Raw genomic sequence first — 26384 nt, forward strand, 5'->3', positions numbered from 1 at the left:
CGGGCTCATGGGGACTACCAGTACTCAGCTGTGTGATCTTAAGTAGATCACGTCTCCTGTAGAAGGGGGCTGAGGAGGAGTGTAAGACGAAGGCTGCCCGGTATTTTGATTCTCATTTAAGGAGCTGCTGTGTGGTTTCTCTGCACGGAACTGAGCAACTAGTGGGACCATCTCAGAGAACATTTGCAATCAATAGACCAGCGTCATTTGGATTGGAACAGGAGAGGAAGAGCACTTTGATACGAGAGATTGTTTAGATTTAACTAGGGGGATAGTTTTCTATCCTGACAAGAAGCCTCTGAGATACCTGAAGATTAGAGCTCTCTAGCTGGACAGCCCCCAAGATATACTCACAAGTATTCAGCCTTAAGCCCCAGCTAGCTCCTCTCTGGAGGGAACTGTGAGGGTGATGTTGCTAGAAAGGGGAAGGCAGGGAACTAACATTTATTGTCCATTCTGGCCCTACCTGAATGCCCACTGGGTACAAGGCACTGTGTTTGGCACTTGCAAATGAGTTCTAATGTGCTTCAGTGCTAACATATAGTGGGAATAGCACAGGATTTGGTATGGTAAGTTTTGGGTTCAGATCCCACTTGGCTGCTTATTTGCTGGATATTCTTGGGTAAGCTGCTCAGTCTTTCTTTCCACATCTCAGTTTCCTCATCTGTAAAATGGGTTTTGGAATCTCACTCTCTGTGAGGATACACAGAATCCAGGGAGGCTTCCCTTATAGAGTGATGGTGTCGATAAAATGAAGTAATACTTATAAGTCATCCAGCACAGTACCTGATGTACAGTTGATGTTGAGGAACTGGTATTCTCAATGGCTCAGTGAGGTGGTGTTACAGTTGTTTTATAGGAATCTCTGTGACAAGGAGTATCTTGAAAAGATTCTTGTTATCCTCAACAGGAAGTGTTGAAGGTTGTTGCCATGGGAATTCCCAGGTTTCTTGCATAGCACCAAAGGGTCTTTTGGGAAACAGGAATAGGGTGAAGAAAGGGAAGACAATAGGAGTGGGGAGAGGCCAAGCTGCATTTGGAATTCAAGACCTGAGGGAGGAGTGAGCTTATGCTACCAGGCCTGTTTGCACAGAGGTAAGACAATTCTAAGTTGCCCTGAATGGCTATCAAAGATTATCAACCCCCTGGGCCTGGTATAGAGTCCCTAATCACAGCAGAAGTTCAGCCTTGACCTCGTGTCTGGCCCAGAAGGGATGGTCTATGAAGTGCTCTTCAGTGCTGAGGACAGCTCTGTCCTGCAGTAAGGGGCTCCATCTTGCCTCTTGGGTTCACAGACTCTAATCCTCCAAGCCCCTGAGGGAAGAGTCGGGTCAGGGACACGAGTCCATGCTAGCCTGTGGGAGACAAAGGAAATCACAGTTGTCATCCTTGAGGCAAAAGAAAATGGCTGTGATAGCAATCAGATGACTACAAGAAGGGGCAGAGCTGTACCCTCCCAGTAGGCTGGAGAGAAGGGGACACAGAATCCAGAGAGGTCCAGGGTAGTGAAGAGTGTTGGGCCAGTGTCAGGGCCAAACTCCAGGTCTTGGCCATGTGGCCAAGGAAGGAGGAAGTCTGCTTTGCTGCCCAAGGAGGAGGCAGTATAGTTAAAAAGACATCAATATCAAAATGGGCCAGCTGGGCTTTATTAGGTTGAAATAAGTATTGTGAACCAAGGAGCTTGCCAGACTTAAAAAATAAGAGACCCAAGGAAATGATTTGAGTCTTTGGAATGAATTCAAAGCACAAACTCACTGCACAAAGATCAAAATTTTGGTCAGTATTATTTTTAGGAGAACATATTATACAAAGCTGTGTTCATTTCCCTTGAAATGTTTTCCTGAGCAGTATTAATAATAGCTTAGGAATTAGAAGCCACTTCTGTTTTCCCTTTGACCCTTCCATTTTGAAATATCACAAATCACAGGCAAGTCAGCCCCTCCTGGGGAAAAGACACTCCTGGGAAGGATCAGAGGCCGCGCCGAGTGGAGTAATGTGTCTGGGCACAGGTCAGTCAGCGATGTGGACGTCCTTGAGAGATAAAGTCTTGTTCTGTGTTCCAATAATGGACTCCTGGATGCAGAAGTGGTTAACCAAGCTTCAAAACAAAAAGCTAGTAACAAAAAGAAGCTACTCCTGAAATGTATTTAAGTTTCTGAATTTTTTTTTTAAGTAAAGAAAAATGTTTAGGATGATTACAAATCAATATTTATAAACAAGTGTATTTAGAATAGTTTTGTTTACCTGATTAAATATCTTTTGGTATGTGTATAGCTTGGAAATTTTGAGTAATTCTTGTACTGTGGACTTGTCGGGTCTGCCCGCCCCCTCCAGCCACATCTGTTTTTAGCCTCCGTTCACATGGCTGCACACGGCCGAGAGGAGACTGAACAGGGAGGGGCAGATTGTCGCAGAATTGGAAGAGGAGAGGTGTCTATTTCCAAGTCACGTGGGTACATCTTTCCATGCGTTTTTCATAAATTCTCTAGGCAATTAGATTCATGGAATATTTTAAATGACCTACTTCTCAGCATGCCCAAGAAATATAGGACACTGTTAACCCCAAGATTTTAAAAAGGTGTACTGAATAGCAACATTGTATGACCCATTATTAAAGTCAGAGTACAGGGGCAGATTGTCACGGAGTCTGAGAACCACCTTAGGTCACAATCCACCGCCTCCCCCCTGGCCCCCCACAACCACCATTGAGGTCATAACTCCCTTTTCTGAGTGGGTAAGAACACTAGGGTCACTTCCTGCCCCCACCCCGCAACACCAAATTTTGGAAGCAGCCGGGACTTGTCAACTCTGCCTCTGTAGAATGTCTGCTCTTGGCTGCCTTCCTGACTGCTTGTCTGGCCTGCCCTGATTCTGAATTATATTCAACACCAACACTCTTGGCAAAACTGCTAAAGGCAGGGAACTTAATTTCTTTGACAAATACCATTTTGGTTTTCTTCTATTGCTTTTTCTGCCAGAGAGTTACTCCTCAACCCCACTGAGCCTCCTAAAACGTCTGCCCTGTCAGTTTTCTGACACTGGTCTGTACCATATTCCTGCTTTTTATTACAGTGGAAGAAACAATGTCATATTGTGTGCTTAGAATGGTCTTGTCAGTTATTCCATGAAGCCCGTCAACCTCCATGTTTTCATGTGGTCCTCACACAGCCCGTAACATAGGTTTACAAATTCGATTACACCACTTTAGAGAAAAGTAGAAGCTCAGGACCTGGCTTGACCAGGTTCACATAGTGGAAACCAGAAGCTAAGATCCTTGCACTTGCCGGAAATCATGCCATTGCCCTGTTTGGCTCAAGCTCTGATTCCTTTTCACCTTTGACCATTTCCCTCTTTACCTAATCTGGATAACTATTTGCCCTTGTCCAGGATAAGAGCTAGAAACTGAAGTCCAACCCAATTTACTAAGTGAGCTTAATGCTTAATTTCCCTCTAACAATAAAGCTAAAGTGCCTCTCGCAGCAGTAGGTGTACCTGGGCTTGCAGCCATTTTGTGGGGAGGAGAGATCTTTGATCCCCGTAAGGGAGACAGATGCTTTGCTGCACCTGTGAATCTATTCATAGTCCAGCTGGTCAGGAATTATGTCTTAGTATTTTGGTCCCTCTCCTTCAGAAGAAAGTAAGAGGAATCTTACAGCTACCTGCCAATTAAACAATAAAAAAGCAGGTACCTGTAACAGCAAAAACACTGAAAGCATCAACAGAGAGGTTTTCATGATTGAGATGACCACGGCAGACCATCGGATTTTCATTGGCACTGGCCTCTTTGAGCAACTGCTGCATGGTCACTGATGGCCTGATACCCACCTCCAGTGTGGTCAAAAGATGGAGCTCAAGGTTGCTGCTGGTGGGGATGGGTAAGGCATCCTGGATCTACAGCTTTGACCTTGATAACTCTGACATGTTCTTTCTTGTGTCAGTGCTACAATTTCAGCAGCACTGGATGGCTGTCTCAAGATGAGCTCCAGTTAAGTCCAGGCATGAAATGTGAATCCTTCTCCAATTATTTGTTGGTTGGCAAGAAGGTATAGTGAAGATAGCTACTGACTGGACTACAGAGCACAGGGAAGTTGCTTGGTTAGCTACTGTCCTCCACAAGTGAGCGAGTTCCCAAGAGCTCACTGGCCAAATACTCCAAGGCCCTGGTTTCAAAGGCCCACACTTAAAGGGTAGAACTGATGTGCTATCCCAGAAACCTATAATAGCAAATGCCAAGTGTGTGTCTGTGTGTGAGAGAGAGAGAACACAGAGCTTCTGAAACAGGTCCTTTTGGACTACTAAAACCTAGACAACACCAACCACTCTTGGCTGTGATTATTTTTTTGCCTCCAAGGTATCATGAGGCAGCAAACTAACTCTCCCTAACCTGGAAGCTTGACAGGTCTGGCTTCTGAAGTAGGCTTTCTTTGGGCATCAGGAAAGTAGCAAAGGGAAACCATGGATGTATAGTATGCTCACTTGGATGACAAGAGGAGGAAGAGAAACTGGAAAGTGTATGGAGAATAATTTAGTATCAAGAAAATATTTTACTTATTTTGCAAATGGATCCAGAGATGTAAGTATGTGCACAGGTTGATGGAAAGACCATCAGAATGAAAATGGAGGGGTGGGGGAAAGGCATGAATAGTGGGTTAGGTCTGCAGGAGCAGTTTTGGGTCATAACCTGTAAGACAGCCTGGCTAAAGTTGAGTGGAGGCAGGCACATAACCTGTAAGACAGCCTGGCTGAAGTTGAGTGGAGGCAGACACTAAAGGTAAGGAAGATCAGGAATTAGAGGACTGGATGGTCAACAAATTTCAGCTGAAATCTAGAAGGTGGAGAGAAAACCAGAGGCTTTCAAGAAACAGCTTGTGCTAATGTAATATGTGAGATATCAGTGATGTTCTCAGTGATTTATGTTTGAAGCCCAACTCCTTCTGTGTAATCTATACATCTATGTTATGAGGACCCACTTATGAGGAGATGATGATGGAGATGAAGATAAAGTACTTCAGGAGAAATGAAGAAAGCCCTTCTATGTGAGCCTATCAAATAGAAGCCACAATGGAAAAGGTTATTAAACCCAGAAGAATAGTTCTATGTTGCAGACAGATTGGAAATGTGGGTCAAAGTAGTAAGGTGATAAAAGCCAAGCATTAAATAAAAAATCAAATGCAGGATATTTTAAAACATCCAACTCTTTTAATAGAAAGCAACAAACATGCAAATGGCAAGTATAGAAATTTATTTGAACCAACATTTTCACTATAATGAAAATTACTCTTCAACATTGATCCAAGCTCCCACATCTGAAGGTTAGGGAAAATATTGCACTTTGCATCTTCTAGCACTCCTCATACATGGCAAAAAGTTTTTAAAACATTTTGCTAATTTTGTTTTACACACTCTCTCAAATTCATGCACACTATCATTCCAAACCAATGTTAGGTTATCTCCCCAAAAGGGAAAAACTCCAAAAACCAAAACCTTAAAATTGCACTAAAGCTTTGTAAAGAAAAAAAATATAATAAATGTCTTATACAAATTTCAAAACATCTAAGTGCTTGCCAACAAGGGTTGATTATTCCTCATCCTCATTTTCATTCTCCTGACCAGAGCCTTCAGATCTGTCACCCTCCAACCGGTCTGGAAAACACATATGGGAATCACCAAAAGAAATACTTTTAGTTTTACAATTACAGATCATTTTTAATGCCTTTCCTTTAAAACTGATTAAAATATAAATAATTCAGAACATTCACTATGTAAATATCAACTCACCACTTTCACCTTTATAAAGAATAAAGGAAACAGTACTGTTAGCTTTAAATATACACATAATTCTTACATATATATATATATGTATGTATACACACACACATATATAAATTTAAAACCCTAAACATCTTCACATATTATCCTTTGCAGTGGTTGTCAAACTGTGTTCCTTGGAATCTAAGATCCTAAGGAGGTATATCAGGTACCATGAAGGGAAGTGAGGGGGAGGCGGTGTGGAAGAGCATCTGGGACTCCCTTCAACGATCTCTCTGATTCTGTCTGTAAAAAGATTTTTTGTTAAAATACCATGTTCCAGGCATTGTGCTAAGAAATGAGGATAAAATAGTGATGAAAAAAGATGTAGTCTCTGCCCTCAAGGAGCTTGTCTAGATTCCTCAAATTAAAATATTACTACAAACTATGGCGGTTTCTTACTTTGGCAATCTCATCTCCTGACATGCTCACCCTAGCTGACCACTGAGGATGGCATGCTTTCTCAAGTATTCACAATTTGCACGTGCTATTCCTCTGCTTGGGACACTTTCTCCCAATTCTCCAGTTATCAAGGTTCTGTGTTTACTTACCTCAATACAACTAGTAGCCCTTTAATGAAACTTTTATCTTGACTTTTTCAAACACCTAACCAATCATGAACTCTCTCCTCTGATCTCCTGAAAATCTTGTATAAACCTTAAAATAATAATTATTATTATAGTAATAGTTTGTTTGCATGTCTTTCTCCATACCAGACCATGAGCTCATGGAACACAGGAGATACATCTATTTTTTAATCTTTATATCCTCAGGGCCTAGTTCAGGAATGTTCAAAAAATGTTAAGTGAAAAAATGAATATGTTCTACTAAGATAAGATGTATTACATTAGGGTATATAAAGAAGGCAGCAACATAAAATCACCACCACCACTAGGATGAAACCCTTTCTGCCACGGTAACATTGCTCCAAGGTGACATGGAAAATATAAGGTTAGACACGGGAACATTTCAATCCCACTTTCAACAGCTAGAGAAGACTTTACTTAAAATTATACTGCTCATTCGTTCCCACTGGATCCTACAACCAGGAATGACATAGAAAGGGGGCAATGTATTTAATGGTTTAACTGAACTAGATTAAATCCCCTCTAGTGCAGACTCCACTCTAATCTCAAACAAAAAAAATTGTTTGATTATTCATAATTTTATAAAGTCCATGAATTGGTTTTATTCTAAGTAGATTACTTAGAATTACATATAATTGTAAAATGGGTTATACTATAAAAATTTTAGCCTCTGACAAATAAGATTGACATATTCAGGATCAAATGAGTGCCCAGCACAATACATTACTGATTACTTAAGGAATAAATGAGATAATGTATGAATGTATATGTATATGGCTTATAACCTGAATTACACAAATCTTCCTACTATCTCATCAGTAAATATACTGTAAAATAAGTGATCAAAATAAGATTTGAATAGATCTTCACAAGATCATGAAAGGAATTTAAACACTGGAGAAGGATTTCTGACCCAGTAAAAGGCTACCTAAGGGATGTTATTATAAAAGAGATTCTGTTATTTTGTGAAAGAACAAAACATTAAATTCCCATTCTACTTAAATAGATACCATGAGTGGGAGCCCTGAGTATGACTGATTATATTTAAGAAATCCATTCTGTCATGTTAGTGGAACATAAGAAAACAGTATCAGCCTATTTAAAAGTTTGTAGCCTTCTTACACGAGTTTTGTTTTTTGTTGTTGTTGTCACACTATAAATAAAGATGAGAGAAATAAAGGATTAAGAAGAAATGTCACAGTTTTTAAATCAGGGAGTTTGCAGTAGAAGTTAGAATTCTACAGAACTCAAAGCCATCAGGAGACAAGGGAGGGCCAATCTGGTCTCCTGACGTGCTCTAACAATATGCCACAAAATATCTGACAGTGAATTCTGAAATGAGGCGGAAGGCAAGACAGTTGCTCTTTCCTCAAATCCAACTCATTCACCTGCTGCAGAATCACCTCTCTCAGCCTATAAACACAATTTCTAAGAATAAATGAAGTGAAATATCCTTGTTCAGGAAGTGCTACTGAGGCAGTAATACTACGAAGCAGTTCAATACTTGCACAAATCTCTGGCTGGCATTCAGAAAACAAGGAGGTTTGAGGAACACAGTTTTTTTAGATAAAAAATGGAAACAAGAATCACTTCTATATAAACTTTTTCAAAGGTAGACAAGGAAAAATTGCTTTTGTAAAAAAGGAAAGGTTCATTTTATTGTTAGAAATATTTCTTCAGGAAATTATTTTTGGCTGGGGAAGGTATGATATGAAGAGATATGAAGTTTCTTACCTAAAACATTTATGGGAAGAGTGGGGAAATATGAGGAAAAAAAATTCCCCAAAGGAAAACTGTGTTCTACAAAACTACTATTGTTTTCCTTTTCAGGCTATTCTCCATTAAGAACTTATTTACCTGTTTAAAATAATAAATACAAGACTCAACGTTAGCTAGAAATTTGATACTAGAAGTTTGTTCATTACCCACCCATTCAACAAACATTTACTGAGCAACTATTACGTGCTAGTCACTGTCCCAGGAGCTAAAGATCCGGCTATCCATAAAACAAACAAGGTCTCTGCTCTTAAGAAGCTTATTTTCTAGAGGAGGGGAGTAGGTCACAAGCAAGACAACAAATATGTTTTCTTCCTTTTAATCTGTAACAAGGCAACAAATAAACACATGAAAAGTAAAAGTGATAAGTACTTGAGGAAAATAAGGCGAAGAACAGAGAGTGACTGAGTGAGGGGGAGGGTATGGGAGCAATTTTAGGTTGGGTGACCAGGGAAGACCTTTTTAAAGACATGTGAGCTGAGACCTCAACTGTATATTCAATTGTATATGAAGTGCAGGAGCACAGTCAGACAGAGGACATAGTAAGTGAAAAGATCCTAAAGGTAGTAACAGGCTTGATGAGGCTGAGAAAGAGAAATGAGGCCAGTATGACTAAAATGTAGTGAGCTATGGGGAAATTGGAATGGGTTGAAGTCAGAGGTTGGCAGGGTTAGGGTCATATAGGCCCCTGTAGACCAGGATAAGAAGTTTAGGTTTATTTTAAGAGCTCTGGGGAGCCACTGAGCATTTTAAGCAGGCAGTGACATGATCTAATTTATGGGGTCAGCACAAGGGCAAATCCAGCCCATTGCCTGCTTTTGTCATAAAGTTTTCTTATAATACAGCCACACCCATTCATTTACTATTGTCTATGGCTACTTTTGCACTACAATAATAGAGGTATAGTTGCAACATAAACCCTGTGGCCTGCAAAGCCTAAAATATTTATTATCTGGCCCTTTACAGCTGGCTGTAAAGTTTACTGACTCCTTTTACTAAACAATCCCTCTGACTGCTGTATGGAAATCAGACTGTATGTGGGCAAGAGTAGAAGCAGGGACACTAAGTGTAGGTGGATATGAATCATATTCTGGAGTAAAGTTATTAGGATTTGCTGATGGAGTGAATTCGTGCATGATAGGTAAGTACTTGTGAGCTCAACGTGATGTTAGGCTCTACAAACACAATATAGGCAACACTGGTTATCTAGATCTCCTTGTGCAAAGGTCCAGAGGTATGAAAGGAAGAATGCCAAGAGATGATATGTGGTTTTATAAGTCACATTAACACATTAGGGCTCTATCCTAAGAACATGGTAAGTTACAGGAGAATTTTAAGCAAAGGAGTAACTTGATCAGATTGAGATACACTAAAGAATCTAGATGGCCCAAACACCCTATTACTATCTCTCCAAAGCCTTTGAAAGCTTCCAGGGATCTCTGAACTGCCTTTAAATCTCAACAGTTAGCCTAGATAGAAATCTTTAGTGCATCATTCATGAATGATTTTATTTGCTTTTTAAAAGAAGCAAATAAAACCTACTTGGATCAAATGAATCAGAATCTTTAGATGGTGGGATCAAGGCATTTGTAGTTTTAAAAAGCCTCACAGGGATTTGATGTGCACCATCATTTAAAAGTCATAGCTCTAGTAGGTGGGAGCTGTCTCAAGTCTATTCCCTAGACCCCACTGGAGGCCATTTGGAGTACTGGATGAGCTTGTGGCTGGCCTGTACTCATTTAGCCAAAGTCCACTACCAAGTCTCCTTGAATATGCATATATTATTGTAGTCGGAATACTGGACACTGTGGGGATGGAAGGAAATATGGTGGACCAACCGACGCATCAAATAATTAAATATCTTAACAGTGAGAGAAGCAGAAATATAAACTCTTGGGTACCTTATTCTACATAGACATTTGCATTAAGAGGAGCTAAGTTCACTAAACCAACTAGAAATTGTCTATTTTGATTCTGGTATAAAGAAAGAGTAGAGAGATTGTTTTTGTATTATAAAACATTTTATCTAATCCTGAAAACAAAGAAGGATGGTAGTAGTTATTATCTAGCAAACCACTGCCACATTTGCACCAGTTTGGAATTGGCACTTGCAAAACTGAAGAGAGAATTTGTTTTCTAAAGAAAAAATCTGAGAAAGATCCAACCCTAGATAAGCTCTTTGTAAGAACAAGCAAATGTTAGGAGCCATAATGAGCAAATATTGTTCTTATTCTATAAAATGCTGCCTCCTGAAATCTGAAATCCAAATGGATGCATTTTAAGGATTATTCACGATCTTTTAAAAAATGGCTTGAAGGATGTTACAATAATTAGTTTAACACAGGGGCCCAGAAAGGTATTACAAAAACATTCCAGTTCACTTTGTTCATTTTCAACATTTGTAATTCACTTTAATATTGTGAAACTTTCAGTCTTCCTGGTAACAGCTAATATTTATAATTTGAACATTATTTTCTCTCCAAATCTTTTAATTACAAACATATGGGACCTCTTTCAATTCTTCAAATGTGCCATGGTCTCTGTCCTCCAGGCCTTTCAAAATGCTACATATGCTGCTTACTTTGCCTAGAATACTTGTTTCCCCAATCCCCAGTCTTGAAGATATTTAAGCCACTGCTTATATAGAACTGAAAGATGAGTAGAAGTTATCCTAAAAAAAGACTGAGGTGGGAGGAGACATTATGATTATAAAAACTCTAAGGTGGGAGTGTGGTATATCCCAAAAATTCAAAGATGGCCAGAATGGATGGAGTACAGAGAAAAAAAGAATGTTGTCAATGAACTGGAAAAGTAGCCTGAGATCAGATCATCCAGAGACCTGCAGGTCTTAATGACTTGAATGTATTCCTCTGAATGAAATTTCTAGGCTCAAGGGGAGGTTAAAGGCTTAGAAGTGGGTTTCAAATTCAGGTCTCACCATTTATCATGGTGTGATCTTGGATAAATTATTACAAATAACCTACTTTGTAAAGGGTTGGGGTTAAATGAGGATACATTTGTTAAATGACTAGTATAATGCCTAATAAATTATAGGTACGCTATAAACGGTAGTTGTTATTAAATGATAGACAATACTCAACATATGAAAAAATTTATGAAATTAGTGAAGGGTGATTAACACAGTATTATACTTTGTTTATAATGGATATTGGACCTTTTCTATTGTTAGGAACACAGATTAGTCAATTCCTTCTTAACTATTAGTTGTAATGTGTGTTTTTGTGTGTCTGTGGCACTGAACCTCACAGTTTATCATCTAAAACAAAAAACAAAATATTGAAAAAACACACCGAGTTTCTGTTTCAACCTACTTATGTCACATTGACTTTTGTCTGGACTATGATTGATTTTGACCAAACCCACTATTAAAGGGTACCTACTGTAACATATCTTAAGGTTCATGATATGATCCTTTACTGATATAAAACTTATATATATCATATATATGATATGATCCTCTACTGAGTTTTCTATCAGTACAGGATCAGCTGATAGAAAACTCAGTACAGGATCATATATATTGTGTATAAGTTTTCTATCAGTACAGGATCAGCAGAAAATAACTGCTGATATATCAAGTTTTAAAGTGACTTTGTCTTTTCCTTTTGACCACTTTCAATAAAACTGGTTCATGAGGAAATAAATTACTATGCTAAGATCACGAGTTCACAGAACTACTAATTCAGAAGTTAAGATGGCTTTATTTTATGATGTTAAGGCACTTATATAAATCTCTTTAAAGCAGATCTTAAATAATACCATATTTTTCAAATATAATAATGATGTAAAGTGAAAGTTCTTACCAGCTCGGATATGATTCAGTGAGGCCAACATCCTCAACATGAAAGAGGCTGGAACTGTAATGGTATTTCTAGTCTCTTCCAGCATGAGCTCATTTCGAGTTATAACCTATGAGGCAAGTTAAATGACCACGTCAAAGATCACAGAGTAACTATACTTTTTCCTTGAAGATTAGGAAAATAGTAAAAAGTGAAAGTCTTACGAAGAATTACTTCATTCTTCATATGTCTGATGTCTTTACTTCTGCCTTAAGACTACTCCATACCAAATAGTTAGTTTAATTTGTTTTTGAGGGAGTAAGGTCAGAGAACACTACTCTTTCAATTGTGGCAGAAAGACAAAGGTCAAACTATAAGCTACTTAAAACATTCAAGAATTTCTTTTAGATTTTAGATTTTTTTGTTGTTGTTGTTCAACTACTTGGTATCTGCTCAGTATTTTCCTACATATAGAACTAAACTTTTAGTGACTCTCTCTAGTGTTAAATTATCATCAATGGGCCACATGGGTACCTTGAGAACATGTTTCCTTGACTGAAGCAAAGTACTCTTGAAAAGTGAGCTTTTGAACAAGAGTTAGCAATGAGTTGAATCTTCAGTACCAAGAACAGGACTAAATGAATATCCATGAACACCTAGGGATCTAATGTATAATCATGGGCAAAGAAAAAAAGAAAGAGGAAAAGCAAGGGCATGACAAAGGAGAATAGAGAAGAAAAAAGAGCATGAAAGGAGAAGAAAGAGGTGCTAATCTGATCCTTTCACACTGACTTAAAACCTTTGAACAGTTCTCCATTGATATCATAATTAATTCCTAACTCATTAGGAGTATTCTACAGAGTTCTTTATAACCTTACCCTAACCTACAGTTTTTAGTCCAATTGAGCTACTTTCCTACACATATCGTAGGGTTCAAGGCACACCGTTGGTTTGCTTATCTCATAACAACTTAGCACACGCTGATCTTTCTATCTCAAATTCCCATTTTCTCCTTGTCTGCATGGTGAACTATTACTTCCTCAAACTTAAGTCTAATTCTTATTCCCTCTATGAAGTCTTTCCAATCCCAACTATGCTATTTACAAGCACAGCTGTTCCTGGTTCCTTTACATGAGCTGCCAAAACACTCTGCCATATAACTCTGGCACTGATCATACTGTACTCTAGTTGTTTACGTCTGTCTTTCCCACTAGACTATAAGCTCTGAAGGCAGGGCTCTATCCCTTTATCCACAGGACAATGCCTGACATACAGCAAGTGTTTTATAAATATCTATTAGATGAGTAAAAGTACATGTGGAAATTATGCTGTGGACTATTAACCTCGCTTTAGAGTAGTGGTTTCCAATTTACCAATATTTTTAGCAATGAATCCTTATTGTCATAAAAAATCTTACATGGAAACCTGCTACTTGAAAACCTGAATGAGGTTAGGAAGGAAAGGTTCAGAGTTCAGCTTTCCTTTCCCCACCCTGCAAGAAACCCAGACTTCACATAACTCAGTTGGAAAACTACTGCTTTAGCACACTGCTGAGGAAATCTTAAAATATAATAATAAAGGAAAAAACTCTTCAATAAATTTCTTCCCCTACCAATTGTTTCTGCAAGTAAGAAAGTTCCATTTCCTTTTAAAGGTAAACAAAATGGAAAATAATGGAAAAATGGCTATGATTATGGAGGTCAACTATAGTAAAATTATTTTCTTAAAGGGACAGATTTTTAAATAATTCTTTGTTGCAAAAAGCTAAGCACAAATAGTTAAACCTAGTTTTCTTAAACTACAATGCACCTAATCTACTACTAATAATAATCAATATTATATATAGCCAGGTAATATTGTGATTTAACCTCTCTAGTATTATAGGCATCTTTTTAACTTAATTTTTCTTTTCTCAAAATTCAACCTCTTTAACTGCATTAACTTGTTTTATGTTGGCAAGTGATAATGAGCCACTTTGATTCTTTTTAGGAAAGCATTTCAGGAAAAATCAAAATATAGTCTGTAATAAGCATAGTAAATATCTTACTTCATCAGCAAGTTTTCGATTAAAAATTCTTGACTCTTCCAGTGGTGACCAAATCTTTATGTCATAATCTATACCAGATGAGGCTAGAACTTAGAAACAAAATTTACACATTAATACAAAGCTTGGAAACATGCCATTAATTCAGGTTATATACATCTATACAGAAAAATTGGGCTTGAATGGAAATTATACTGATACATTTGAACGTTAATAGAAAATTTATCATGAAGATTTCCTAATGTTCCTAAGACATAATTTTAAGTCTACTCTGAAATCACTCAAATTTGTTTCTTTCTTATTCATTGTTCTTTTATAAGACAGATGGAAAATTCTAAATGGAAAGCAAGAGACAGTGAATGCTCCTTTGTTCTGGTAGATTAATTCAGACATGTGAAGGCTAAAAAGGCTTGAAGGTTCAATTTGGATAAGTAGTGAAAAGTTCAGTCATGCCAAACCTCTTAAAGCTTAAAACTTAGAAGAAATATTAGAATAAAGTCTGACCTATTTCCTCCCACTTTCTGCCAAAAGCAGGTTATAGGTCTTCTTGTTTTAAACGCCAACAGAGCTACAAATGGACACTAGTGGCTGCCTAGTAGAATAATTTGGATTACTCATAATATTAACAAATAGAAAAAATTTGGAGCCAATGTGAATCGTATTAATGATCTGACTCTCTTGCCTTATAAAAAGTTATCTTACTTGGGTCAAACGGATGTGGCTGCAGGCAGTTCACGACATGATTATCAGCTTCCAGAAGCATCAAATGCTCAGCAGTATGCCGATCCCAGATAAAGATATGTCCACAGTCAGAACCACTCATTACAAAGTTAGCACCCCAGAAATTGGCTTCTTTTATCTAAGGGTTAAAACAATAATTGCAGGAAAATTAAAATCAAAGTTATTAAAATGAAGATTTATCCTATTCTCAAATTTTTAAAAAATTGGTTTACAGAATAATAAAATAAAATGTCAAAGAGAGTCTTTGTCTTCTAGTATCTTAAAATCATGAGAGGATTCATTGGCAGGGGTAATGTGGCATTAAGTAAGGAAAGGAGATTAAAAGCTCCACAAAGACAGGGACTTTGCTTTGTTCATTGCCAAACTGCTAGTGCTTGAAACAATACCTGACACGGAGTAGGTGCTTAATAACTGCTGAATGAATGAATTGGCTTTCTGGGCTTTAGATAGTATAATGGAGACTTATATACATATTTATATATAAATTATATATTCACACACACACATATATGTATATATACTGTTGAATGTTCCAAAAATTGTCCCATTTTAGTTTTATAAGATAATAAAACAATTCATAGAGAAAATAAATTGTTTTCTTTGGTATTTTGCTTTATGCCAAAAAAACTAACAAAAAGCACTCAACTTTTTATAACCCATTAGAAGTGCTCACAATCGGGAAGAAAAGATAAAAACTTCTTTTTTAATTAAACAATAAATCAAAAGGAATATTTTGGAATGGTTATGATGACACTTTCTAAACGGATACACACAAATGGACCAGGAAAAATCTCTGTACTCCGAATCAGGATTTCTTCAATCACTTTATCTGCAGTTGCTAGAATCCTACTTTTGAAGTTCACACACAAGAGGGGAATCAGTTTTGTTGTTAATTGGAGTTACTGTTGGATTTACTCATTTTCTTCCACTTGTAATTTTTTCATCTCTTCCCTTAGGAATTTTCATCCAAAACTTTAACCAGAAAAATGCAAGAAAAGTTCATTGGTTACTTCTGTTAAAAATGAACATCCTTTCAAAAATGATTAAATTGCTACTGCCAATGATATCTATAGAGAGAGCTAATTATTTCCCTGCCCCAAAGTAACTTTTTGCCTAGGCACTAAAGAAAAAAAGATTAAAAGAGATTCTGTATATACTTTTTAATGATTCAATGAATATATGAGCAGAACAACATTTTTAGTAAATAATTAATATTGCACTGGCTGTACAGACTGGTGGACTGTCAAAGCTAGAGAGATCTAAGAGATCATCTGGTCCATTCTTATTTCACAGGTGAGGAAATTAAGTTGTCAGGCTTAAAGGGGTTATGATACAAGAAAGCTGACTATATCTTGTAATGACCCTAAATTTTATAAATCAAATTTGTTCTCTCCAAAACTAACAAAGGATGCTAATGAGAGCTAAAATAATCTATGAGGAACTTTTTAGTTGCAAGCTGTAATTATGAGAGAGCAAAAAAAAGGCAATGGTTACTTATAAATGCTAATTTAAAAAAAATCTACATAGAATTCCTTAATAAAGTTTCCTTGTAAAAACAAATAGTCTTGTAAAAAATAATAATGATACACTATAGGACTAAAAATAACATGCTTGGGTAAATAACTGTGGAGGTGCAACAGTGTAAAACTGAAATCACATTAGCAAGATACAAAGATAATCGTTATAGCAAAAACATTCATATATGGATACCGCAATTTCTCCAAAGAACACCATGAGCATTTGGTACCATTGTCCTGGAGTTACGATGACCCTTATAAACCATCTTTACTAGTGGCCTTCTAATGTTCAAAGTATCCAATTCTTCCATTTCTTTCCTTTCTTTTCTCCTCCTGAAGAACTCCTGAATGCGGGCAACAGCAGAGCGTCTATGAGTTACATATTAAAACAGAAAACAAAAATAAATAAAAAACATTCAAAGGCCACTACAGCATGATGAGAACTATTAAAATACAGTGAGTCTGGAAAATACTTTAAAAACATTATCTCAATACAGCACCCCAACCAAAAGCATGAAAATGCAGACACAGCAGTGAGACTACATCAGACTAGTTGAGTTACTAAAAAAAAATGTTTTAGTTAAAGAGATCACTTAGAAATTTGGTACTGGTTCAGAAAGTAAAGGAAATAGCATGCGGCACACTTTTTTAAAGGGCTATTTTATAAAAACACAATTTAGATACAGGCAAATTTCATGTGCAATTTACTACCAATAAAACAAATCTCATTCAATATTTTCTCTCCTCTTCTCCATATTAAGTAAAGGCATAAGGAAAAACCAAATGAAGCTAGGTAACACATAATAACAGTAGATGAGCTTATTGTTTAAAATTTGATTCAAAATGCTGTTTAAAGATATTCCAAGCAAGGAACAAACTAGTCAAGCAAAACAGAATAAATATTAATATATAAGCTACAAAATAAGGGACTTTCAAATAGTATCTTCTCTATATGGACTCCTTCTGGAGTACACCTTTGGAGGTAATAAGGCAGATTTTACTGTGAAAACTGAGTTGGTGATAGAGCTGTGGACTGAATAAAGGCCTCTTTTAAGACAACAATTAAAAGTGCATCTCATGGTAGACAATGTCTGTAACTAAGTGTACAGATATAAAATAGTTCTTTCATGAACTAGAGCAAATGTATGACACTATTACAAGGAGTTAGTTACAGAGGGGTATGTGGAAAAAATACCTATTGCAAATCACGGACTGTAGTTAGTAATCTTTTAATATTATTTCACTAACAGTAAGAAATGTACTATACCAATACTATGGATCAATAATGGGGGTGGGGGATGGAGAGTATAGGGGTATGGGAGGATTTGTGTTTTCTTTTTTACTTTTATTTCTTTTCTGAAGTAATGATAATATTCTGAAATTGATCATGGGAATGTATACACAACTATGTGATGATACTGTGACACAGTGATTATGTACTTCAGATGGTCTGTATGGGGTGTGGACATATCTCAATAAAACCGCATTTAATAAAAAAAAAGAGAGACTTCTTCTAATACATGTTATCACTTAATTTTGTTAATTTGTATTTGTTATTTAAAACATTTTACTTTGATATATAATAGGCTAAAACTTCATAGTATATAAAAAGTCTACAAATTAGTAAGAAAAATATAAACACCCTAACAGAAAAATAGGCAAAGGACATGGGTAGGGAAATTACAGAAGAAATGACAACAGTTAATAAATATGCAGTTTCAATAATAAAAATAAAACAACAAATTGAACTCTTTTTAAGCATATCAGATTGATAAAGGCTTTTATGTCTATAACAGAGGCAAGAGTTCAGGAAAACAGATAATATTAGTAGGAGTTTAAAAGTGGTCCTATATATAAAAAAGAAAGTACATTATTTTATTGCAAAACTTTCACTTAAGTAGACTACATTAAGTACAGGAAGTCCAAAACTGTAAGTGAATAATAGCTCAATGAGTTTTCAAAAATAGAACAGACCCATGTAACCAGCACTAGTATTGAGAAACAGAGACAATCATAGTTCCAGAGTCTCCCATCTGTTATTCTTCCCAGGTAACCACTATTTTAACACAATGGATTAATTTTGCCTGTTTTTGAACTTTAATTAAATGGAGTCCTACAAGATATATTCTTTTTTCTGTCTAGCTTCTTTGGTTCAACATTATGTTTATAAGATTCATGCATGTTGTTTTATGTAGCTATAGATCATTCATCCTCTTTGCTATATAGTATTACTTTGTATAAATATATCATAATCTACTTATACATTCTACTGTTGGTAGACTTTGAGTTGTTTAAACAGTTTTATTTTTAAAGGCCGGGGGTGGGGTGGGGGCAGCATTTATTGGCTTACATTTAAAAAAAATAGAAGGATATATATATATAATACACACACACACACACACACACACACATAACTTTGGGTATGGTTTGATTCAGGTCTCAAAAGATGTCACCCATGTGAGGGTCTCCTCTTTCCACTTCTGAGGCCCTGCTTCCCCAGTGATACCTCCATTCTCAGTTCCAATCTCTATGTCCTCTTTGTTCTTGCCCAGTGCAAAGAAGAGTTCTGATTTCTTTGTAACTCAAATACAAGGCCATAATTGTGCTACACTGGCTTGTGACTTGGGCCTGAACAAATTACTGGGACCTAAGAAGTGGAGACTGCTGATTGGCTTAGCCTAGAGGTCACCTCGGAGGCCAGGAAGAAGAGGCAGCTTCACCTAGAAGTCCATGGTGGGAGTGGAGGAGTTGTGACAGACTCTGGCATGTCTGGAAGATTAGGGCCAGCTAGAGTAAGGATTCTAACTGTATTTTCTAGGAAGTAGAGATATTTAAATAGGAGAATGGCATGATCACTTTTGTATTATAAGAATACTACTCTGACAGTTATGGAAAAGGACATATAACAAGAATTTTAAAAAGAGACTACTGTAGTTGCCCAGAGAAGAGATGGCGGGGACCTGAAATAAGACAGTGGAAGTCGCAGTGATAGGAGGGAGGAGATTCAAGAGATGTTTCTGAATATAATTGACAGGATATATTTCTCAGTTGGAAAAGAAGATTTAGGAAAAGGGAGGAACCGTAGGTAATTCCGAAGAGTCTAGCTTGTGAAACTGATTGGATTTGAGATGGAAGCAACGTCCAATTGAACATCTGGAGAGCTGAGATGGGGGGAAAGGATATGTCACCCAAGGAGATGCAGAGAGAGAAGAACAGGAAGAGGACACTCACTAGCAGAGGAAACTGAGATGGAGTAGCCAGAGAGATAGGTTTTTGGAAACAAAGGAAAGGGAGAGGGAGGTGGTTCAAGGAAGAGGGGTGGTCAACAGTGTAAAGAAATTAAGGATAAAGGCTAAAAACAGAAAACGGATTTTACAACTGGGAGGGTCCTGTCACCATAACAAGGGCCAACTTATAGAGTTTACAGAGAGTGAGACTTGAGGATACAGAAAGTATGAATTACTCTTTAAGAAGCAGGATGGTAAGAGTTAGGACAGTAGCTCAAAGAGATGTTTGAAATAATTTTTTATTAGAGAAGTTGTGGGATTATAGAATAATCATGCATAAAATACAAGATTCGCATACACCACCCCACCACAAACTTACCTTGCATTGGTGTGGAACATTTGTTACAACTGATGATAGCACTTCTTAAATAAGTGTACTTTTTTTTTTTAACTGTAGTAGCCAACATTTATTGAGAGATTCTGTTCTAGGCACTGTGAGAAACCATTTATATGGATTATCTCATTTAAAACACCCAATACACAGACCTGTTAAATATGTCCTAATACATATATATATTCAATTAGAGAAATTGTAGGTTTGCAGAAAAATCATGTAAAAAATACAGCATTCCCATATATCCCCCATTGCTGACACTTCAAATTAGTGTAGTACCTGTTACCTTTGATGAAAAAATATTAAAATAGTACAATTAACTATAGTGCATAGTTTAAATTAGGTGTATTTTTCCCATATACCATCCTATTATTAACACATAGCATTAATGTTGTACATTTGTTATAACTCATGAAAGAACATTCTTGTACCTCTATTATTAACTCTAGCCCAACATCCGCAACAGGTTTCACTGTGTTACACGGTCCCATGTTTTATCTAACTTTCATTCTAGTAACGTAAATGACCCCAAACTTCCCTTTTCAAGGACATTCACATATAATTCAGCACTGTTAATTACACCCACAATACTATGCTACCATCAACACTATCCATTTCCAAACATTTACAATCAACCTCTACAGAAATTCTGTACAAATTAAGCTTCAGCTTCCCATTCTCTACCCCCAATCTATTCCCTGGTAACTTATATTCTAGAGTCTTAACTTGATGAGTTTGCTTACTGTAATTAGTTCATATCAGTGAGATCATACAATGTTTCTTCTTTTGTGTCTGGCTTATTTCACTCAGCATAATGTCCTCAAAGTTCATCCAAGTTGTTGCATGCATCAAGACTTCATTCCTTCTTACAGATGAGTAATATTCCATCATATGCATATACCATGTAGTTTATCCATTCATCAGTGGATGGACACTTAGGTTGCTTCTATCTTTTGGCAATTGTGAATAATGCCACTATAAACACTGGTGTGCAAATATCTGTTTGAGTCTCTGCTTTCAATTCTTCTGGGTATATACTTAGTAGCGGGATTGCTGGTCATACGGCAATTCTATACTTAGCTTCCCAAGGAACTGCCAATTTACATTCCCACCAGCAATGAACGAGTGTTCCTATTACTCCACATTCTCTCCAACACTTGTAATTTTGTATATTTTTTATAGTAGCTATTCTAGTGGGTGTCAAATGATAACTCACTATGGTTTTGATTTGTACTTCCCTAACAGATAGGGAAGTTAAGCATCTTTTCAGGTGCTTTTTAGTCACTTGTATATCCTCTTTGGAGAAATGTCTATTCAAGTCTTTTGCTCATTTCTTAATTGCATTATCTTTTTATTGCTGAATTGTAGGATTTCTTTATATATTCTGGATATTAAAACCTTCCCGAATATGTGGTTTCCAAATATTTTCTCCCATTCCAGTACGTTGACTTTTCACTTTGGTGTCAAATTCCTTTGACAAAAAAAAATTTTTAATTTTGAGGAGGTCTTATTTATCTATTGTTTCTTTCATTACTTGTGCTTTGGGTTAAAGTTTATGAAAACATTGCCCAACACAAGATCCTGAAGATGTTTCCCTACATTTTGTTCCAGAAGTTTTTGTTCTTATATTCAGGTTTTGATCCATTTTGAGCTAATTTTTATATATGGTGTGAGATGGGGATTCTCTTTCATTCTTTAGGATATGGATATCCAGTTCTCCCAGAACTGTTGAAGAGACTGTTCTTTCCTAATCGAGTGGACTTGACAGCCTTGTCAAAAATCAACTGGCCATAGATATGAGGGTCTATTTCTAAACTCTCAAATGGATTCCATTGGCCAATATATTTATCCTTGTCCCTGTACCATGCTGCTTTAACCACTGTAATTTTATAAAATGATTTATAGTCAGGAAGTGTGAGTCCTCCAACTTCGTTACTTTTCAAGATATTTTTGGCTATTCGGGGCCTATTAGCCTTCCAAATACATTTTGACAGCTGGCTTTTTTCACTTCTGAAAAGTAGGCTATTGGAATTTTGATTGGGATTGTGTTGGATCTGTAAATGATTTTGGGTACAACTGACATCTTAATGATATTTAGTCTTCTAATCTATGAACACGGAACATTCCTCCATTTACTTAGGTCTTTATTTATTTTAGCAATGTTTTTATAGTTTTCTGTGTACAAGTCCTTTACATCCTTGGTTAAATTTATTTCTAGGTATTTGATTCTTTTAGTTTAGCTACTGTAAATGGATTTTTTTTTTCATGATTTCCTACTCAGATTTCCATTACTTGTGTACAGAAACACTAATGATTTTTGCAAGTCGATCTTGTAACCCACCACTTAGCTGAATTCATTTACTAGCTTTAGTAGTTTTGTTGTAGACTTTATGGGAATTTCTATGTATAGAATGAAGACATCTGCAAACAGGGAAAGTTTTACTTCCTCCTATCCAATCTGGATGCCTTTTCTTTTTCTTGCCTAACTGCTCTGGCTAGAATTTCCAGTACAATGTTGATTAACAGTGGTGACAGTGGATAGCCTTGTCTTGTTCCAGATCTTACAGGGAAAGCTTTCAGTTTTTCACCACTAAGTATGATGTCAGCTGTGGGATTTTCATATATAACCTTTATCATGTTGAAGAAGTTCCTTCTATTCCTATTTTTCTAAGTACTCTTATCAAAAAAGGATGCTTAACTTTGTCAAATTTTCTGCGTCAAGATGATCATGTTTTTTCCCTTCATTTTGTTGATATGGTGTATTACATTATTTGATTTTCTTATGTTGAACCACCCTTGCATACCTGGGATGAAATCCACTTGATCGTGATGTAGAAATCCAATGTGCTGTTGTATTCGATTCTTCTTGGTATAATTGATAGAATTCACCTGTGAAGACATCTGGTCCTGGGCTTTTCTTTCTTGGGAAGATTCTGATGACTGATTTGATCTCACTACTTGAAATCGGTCTGTTGAGGTCTTCTATTTCTTCTAGAGTCGGTATAGTTGTTCACATCTGTGCCAGTTTGAATGTATTATGTCCCCCAAAACACCATTATCTTTGATGCAATTTTGTGTGGGCAGACATGTTAGTGTTGATTAGATTGTAATTCTTTGATTGAGTGTTTCCATGGAGATGCGACCCACCCAACTGTAGGTGATAACGCTGATTAGATAATCTCCATGGAGGTGTGGCCCCGCCCATTCAGCATGGGCTTTCATTAGTTTATTAAGAGCATTATATTAGCTCAGACAGAAGGAGCGAACTTGCTACAGCCAAGAGGGACACTTTGAAGAACGCACAGGAGCTGAGAGAGGAGCTGCAGCTTACAGAGGCATTTTAGAGATTGGCTTTAAATGAGACTTTTGCTCCAGAGAAGCTAAGAGAGGACAAACACCCCAAGAGCAACTAAGAGTGACATTTCTGAGGAGCTGCGGCCTAGAGAGGAAAGTCCTGGGAGAAAGCCCATTTCTGAAACCAGAACTTCAGAGCAGACACCAGCCACATGCCCTCCCAGCTAACAGAGGTTTTCCAGACGCCACTGGCCATCCTCCAATGAAGGTACTCGAATCTTGATGTGTTACCCTGGACACTTTATGGCTTTAAGACTGTAACTCTGCAACCAAATAAACCCTCTTTTATAAAAGCCAATCCATTTCTGGTATTTTGCATTTCAACAGCATTAGCAAACTGGAAAAAAGTGTTTCTAGGAGTTTGTCCAATTCATCTACGTCGTCTAGCATTTGTTCACAGTATTCTCTTATAATTTGTTTTATTTCTATGGGGTCAGTAGTAATGTCCCCTCTCATTTCTGATTTTATTTATTTGCATCTTCTATATTATTTTCTTTGCCAGTCCAGTAAGGGTTTCTCAAATTTACTAAACTTTTCAACAAACTGATTTCTGGTTTTGTTAATTCTATTCCTTTTATTCTCAATTTCATTTATTTCTGCTCTAATCTTTTTTTATTTCTTTCTTTGTTGCTTGCTTTAGGGTTAGTTTGCGGTTCTTTTCCTACTTCCTCAAGGTAGTTATGGCTATAAATTTCTCTCTCAGTACTGCCTTTGCTACTTCGCATAAGATTGATATGTTGTGTTCTCATTTTCATTTGCCAAGGTAATTGCTGATTTTCTGTGCAATATCCTCTTTGACTCATTGACTATTTACAAGAGTGTTATTTTCCAATTCTCCACCTGTTATTGATTTCCAATTTTCTACTTGTTATTGATTTCTAGCTTCATTCCATTATGGCCAGAGACTATGCTTTGTAAAATTTCAACTTTCTAAATCTTTTGAGACTTGGTTTGTGACCCAACATGTGATGTATCCTAGAGAATGATCCATGTGCACTTGAGAAGAACGTTTTTCCTGCTGTTTTCAGGTGCAATGTTCCATGTATATCTATTAGGTCTAGTTCATTGATCAGATTATTCAGGTTCTCTGTTTCCTTACTGATGTTCTGTCTAGATGTTCTATCTATTGATGAGTGTGATGTACTGAAGACTCCAACTATTATTGTAGAGATGTCTGTTTTTTTGCTTCAGTTTTGCCAGTGTTTGCCTCATGTATTTTGGGGCACTGTGGTTAGCTCCCTTTATTAATATATAGTATCCTTCTTTGTCTCTTGTCACAGTTTTTGACGTAGTCTATTTTGTCTGACGTTAGTACAGCTACCCCAGCTCTTTGTTAAATTACTATTTGCATGGAATATATTTTTCCATCCTTTCACATTCAACCTATTTGTGTCTTAGGGCCTAAGGTGAGTCTTTTGTAAACAACATATAGTTGAATCATGATTTTTTTTGTCCACTCTGCCAATCTGTGTTTTTTGACTGGGGTGTTTATTCCATTAACATTCAGTGTTATTACTGTAAAGGCAGTACTTACAGTACTTGAGACATTTTGGCCTTTGGTTTTTATATGTCATGTCTTTTTTTTTTTTTTTTTTTGGTCTCTTCTTTTATTGCAACCTCCTTTTCTGTACAGTTGATTTTTTGTGATGTATCTGATTGATGCCATTCTCATTTCTGTGTCTACATATTTTAAAAATACCTTCTTTGTGGTTAGCCTGGGGTTTATATTACACAACCTGCATCTATAACCTACTAATGTGAAAAAAATACCAACTTAGCTTCAATAGCATACAGGTTCTCTGGTCCCATATCCATTTGTTCTCCCTCTTTATGTTGTTTCTGTCCCACTTTTCATATTTTGCATGTCTATTATCAGGAAATATGCCTTTTTCTTGTTCCATTGTATTCTGACTCTTATAGGAATTAAAGAGTTATATATATTGAGGATACAGTACCACTGGGCTTTGCATTTACCTTTTTAGATATCCTTACTGATGATCTTCATTTGTTCACCCTACTCCAAGCCACTCTCTCTTGCCTTTTCCTTTCAACCTGCAGAACTCCTTTTCGTAAATTTTGTAAGGAAGGTATTTTGTTGGCAGACTCTCAGTTTCTGTTTATCTGTGAATGTTTTAAAGTATCCATCATTTTTGAAAGAAAGTTTTGGCAGATAAAGAATTTTGGCAGGCAGTTTTTCTCCTTTAGTACCTTAAATATACCATATCACCACGTTGTTGCCTCTATAGTTTCTAATGAGAAATCAGCATTTAGTCTTATTGAGGATCCCTTGTAGGTGATGAATTGTTTTTCTCTTGCTGCTTTCAGAACTCTCTATCTGTGGCACTTGACATTCTGATTAGTATGTGTCCCAGAGTAGGTCTATTAGGATTTATTCTGTTTGGAGTACATTGCACTCCTTGGATATGCATATTTATGTCTTTCTTAAGAGTTGGGAAATTTTCAGTCATTATTTCCTCAACTATTAATTTGGCCCTTTTCCCTTCTCTTCTACTTCTGGGACATCCATAATTTGTTGTGTTCTTTTTATACTTGCAAATTCTTCTTTATGCTCACACATAGTCTTAATATCCTTTAGCTCTTTATCCATATTTTCCTTCATATCCCTGAATTGGTTTAGGAGATTTGTTTGAACTTCTTTGATTAATTGTTCCAACTTCTAAGTCTCCTCTGAAGTTTTAACTTGTTCCAATGACTGAGCCATATCTTCCTGTTTGTTAGGATGGCATGCAATTTTTTGCTGATGTCTAGGCATCTGATTATCTTGATGAGTTAACTCTGAAGCCCTGTTTCTCCCTCTTGTCTAGGGTTTTATTGTTGATTAATTTTGTGTTAAGGCTCTTCTTCGACGCTTGTTTCAACTTATTCTAGACGTTTAGAATAGCCCATGTTTAACTGTTCAGATTTTCTCAACTCTACTGCATCTGATTGTTGCCCTGGATATGTGGTGCAGTTTTTCAGATTGCATTTTTCTGTAACTGTTTCATCTCTAGGAGAAAGCTTCCTTTCCTGTTCCTTCTCCAGAAATCTTCATCTGTTCTGTTTGTTTTTGTGCAGAATTTTCTCTCCAGTCCCATGAATTTGTTTAAATTCTCTCCCTCATGCAGTGCCCCATTTT

The 26384-nt window shown here is 36.7% G+C and overlaps 1 protein-coding gene across 6 annotated transcripts in view; it reads right to left on the reverse strand.

Moving 5' to 3' along the window:
- Positions 1-5177: 5177 nt before the first annotated feature.
- The window catches only part of DCAF6 (DDB1 and CUL4 associated factor 6), a 201023-nt gene continuing 179816 nt past the window's right edge, over positions 5178-26384 (reverse strand). For 5 of the 6 annotated variants that reach the window (XM_037825416.1, XM_037825415.1, XM_037825414.1 and 2 more), the window contains 5 exons: positions 16504-16642; positions 14718-14874; positions 14019-14107; positions 11996-12101; positions 5178-5643 (listed from right to left, as the gene is read on the reverse strand). In XM_037825416.1, the coding sequence (XP_037681344.1) occupies positions 5579-5643; positions 11996-12101; positions 14019-14107; positions 14718-14874; positions 16504-16642 (556 nt within the window). In that variant the 3' untranslated portion in view covers positions 5178-5578. Of the gene's footprint in view, positions 5644-11995; positions 12102-14018; positions 14108-14717; positions 14875-16466; positions 16643-26384 lie in introns of those variants that run through there. The other variant, XR_005215172.1, reaches the window with a different exon arrangement.

The sequence above is a fragment of the Choloepus didactylus genome, chromosome 2 (assembly GCF_015220235.1).
Source record: "Choloepus didactylus isolate mChoDid1 chromosome 2, mChoDid1.pri, whole genome shotgun sequence".
In the NCBI taxonomy this organism is placed as follows: domain Eukaryota; kingdom Metazoa; phylum Chordata; class Mammalia; order Pilosa; family Megalonychidae; genus Choloepus; species Choloepus didactylus.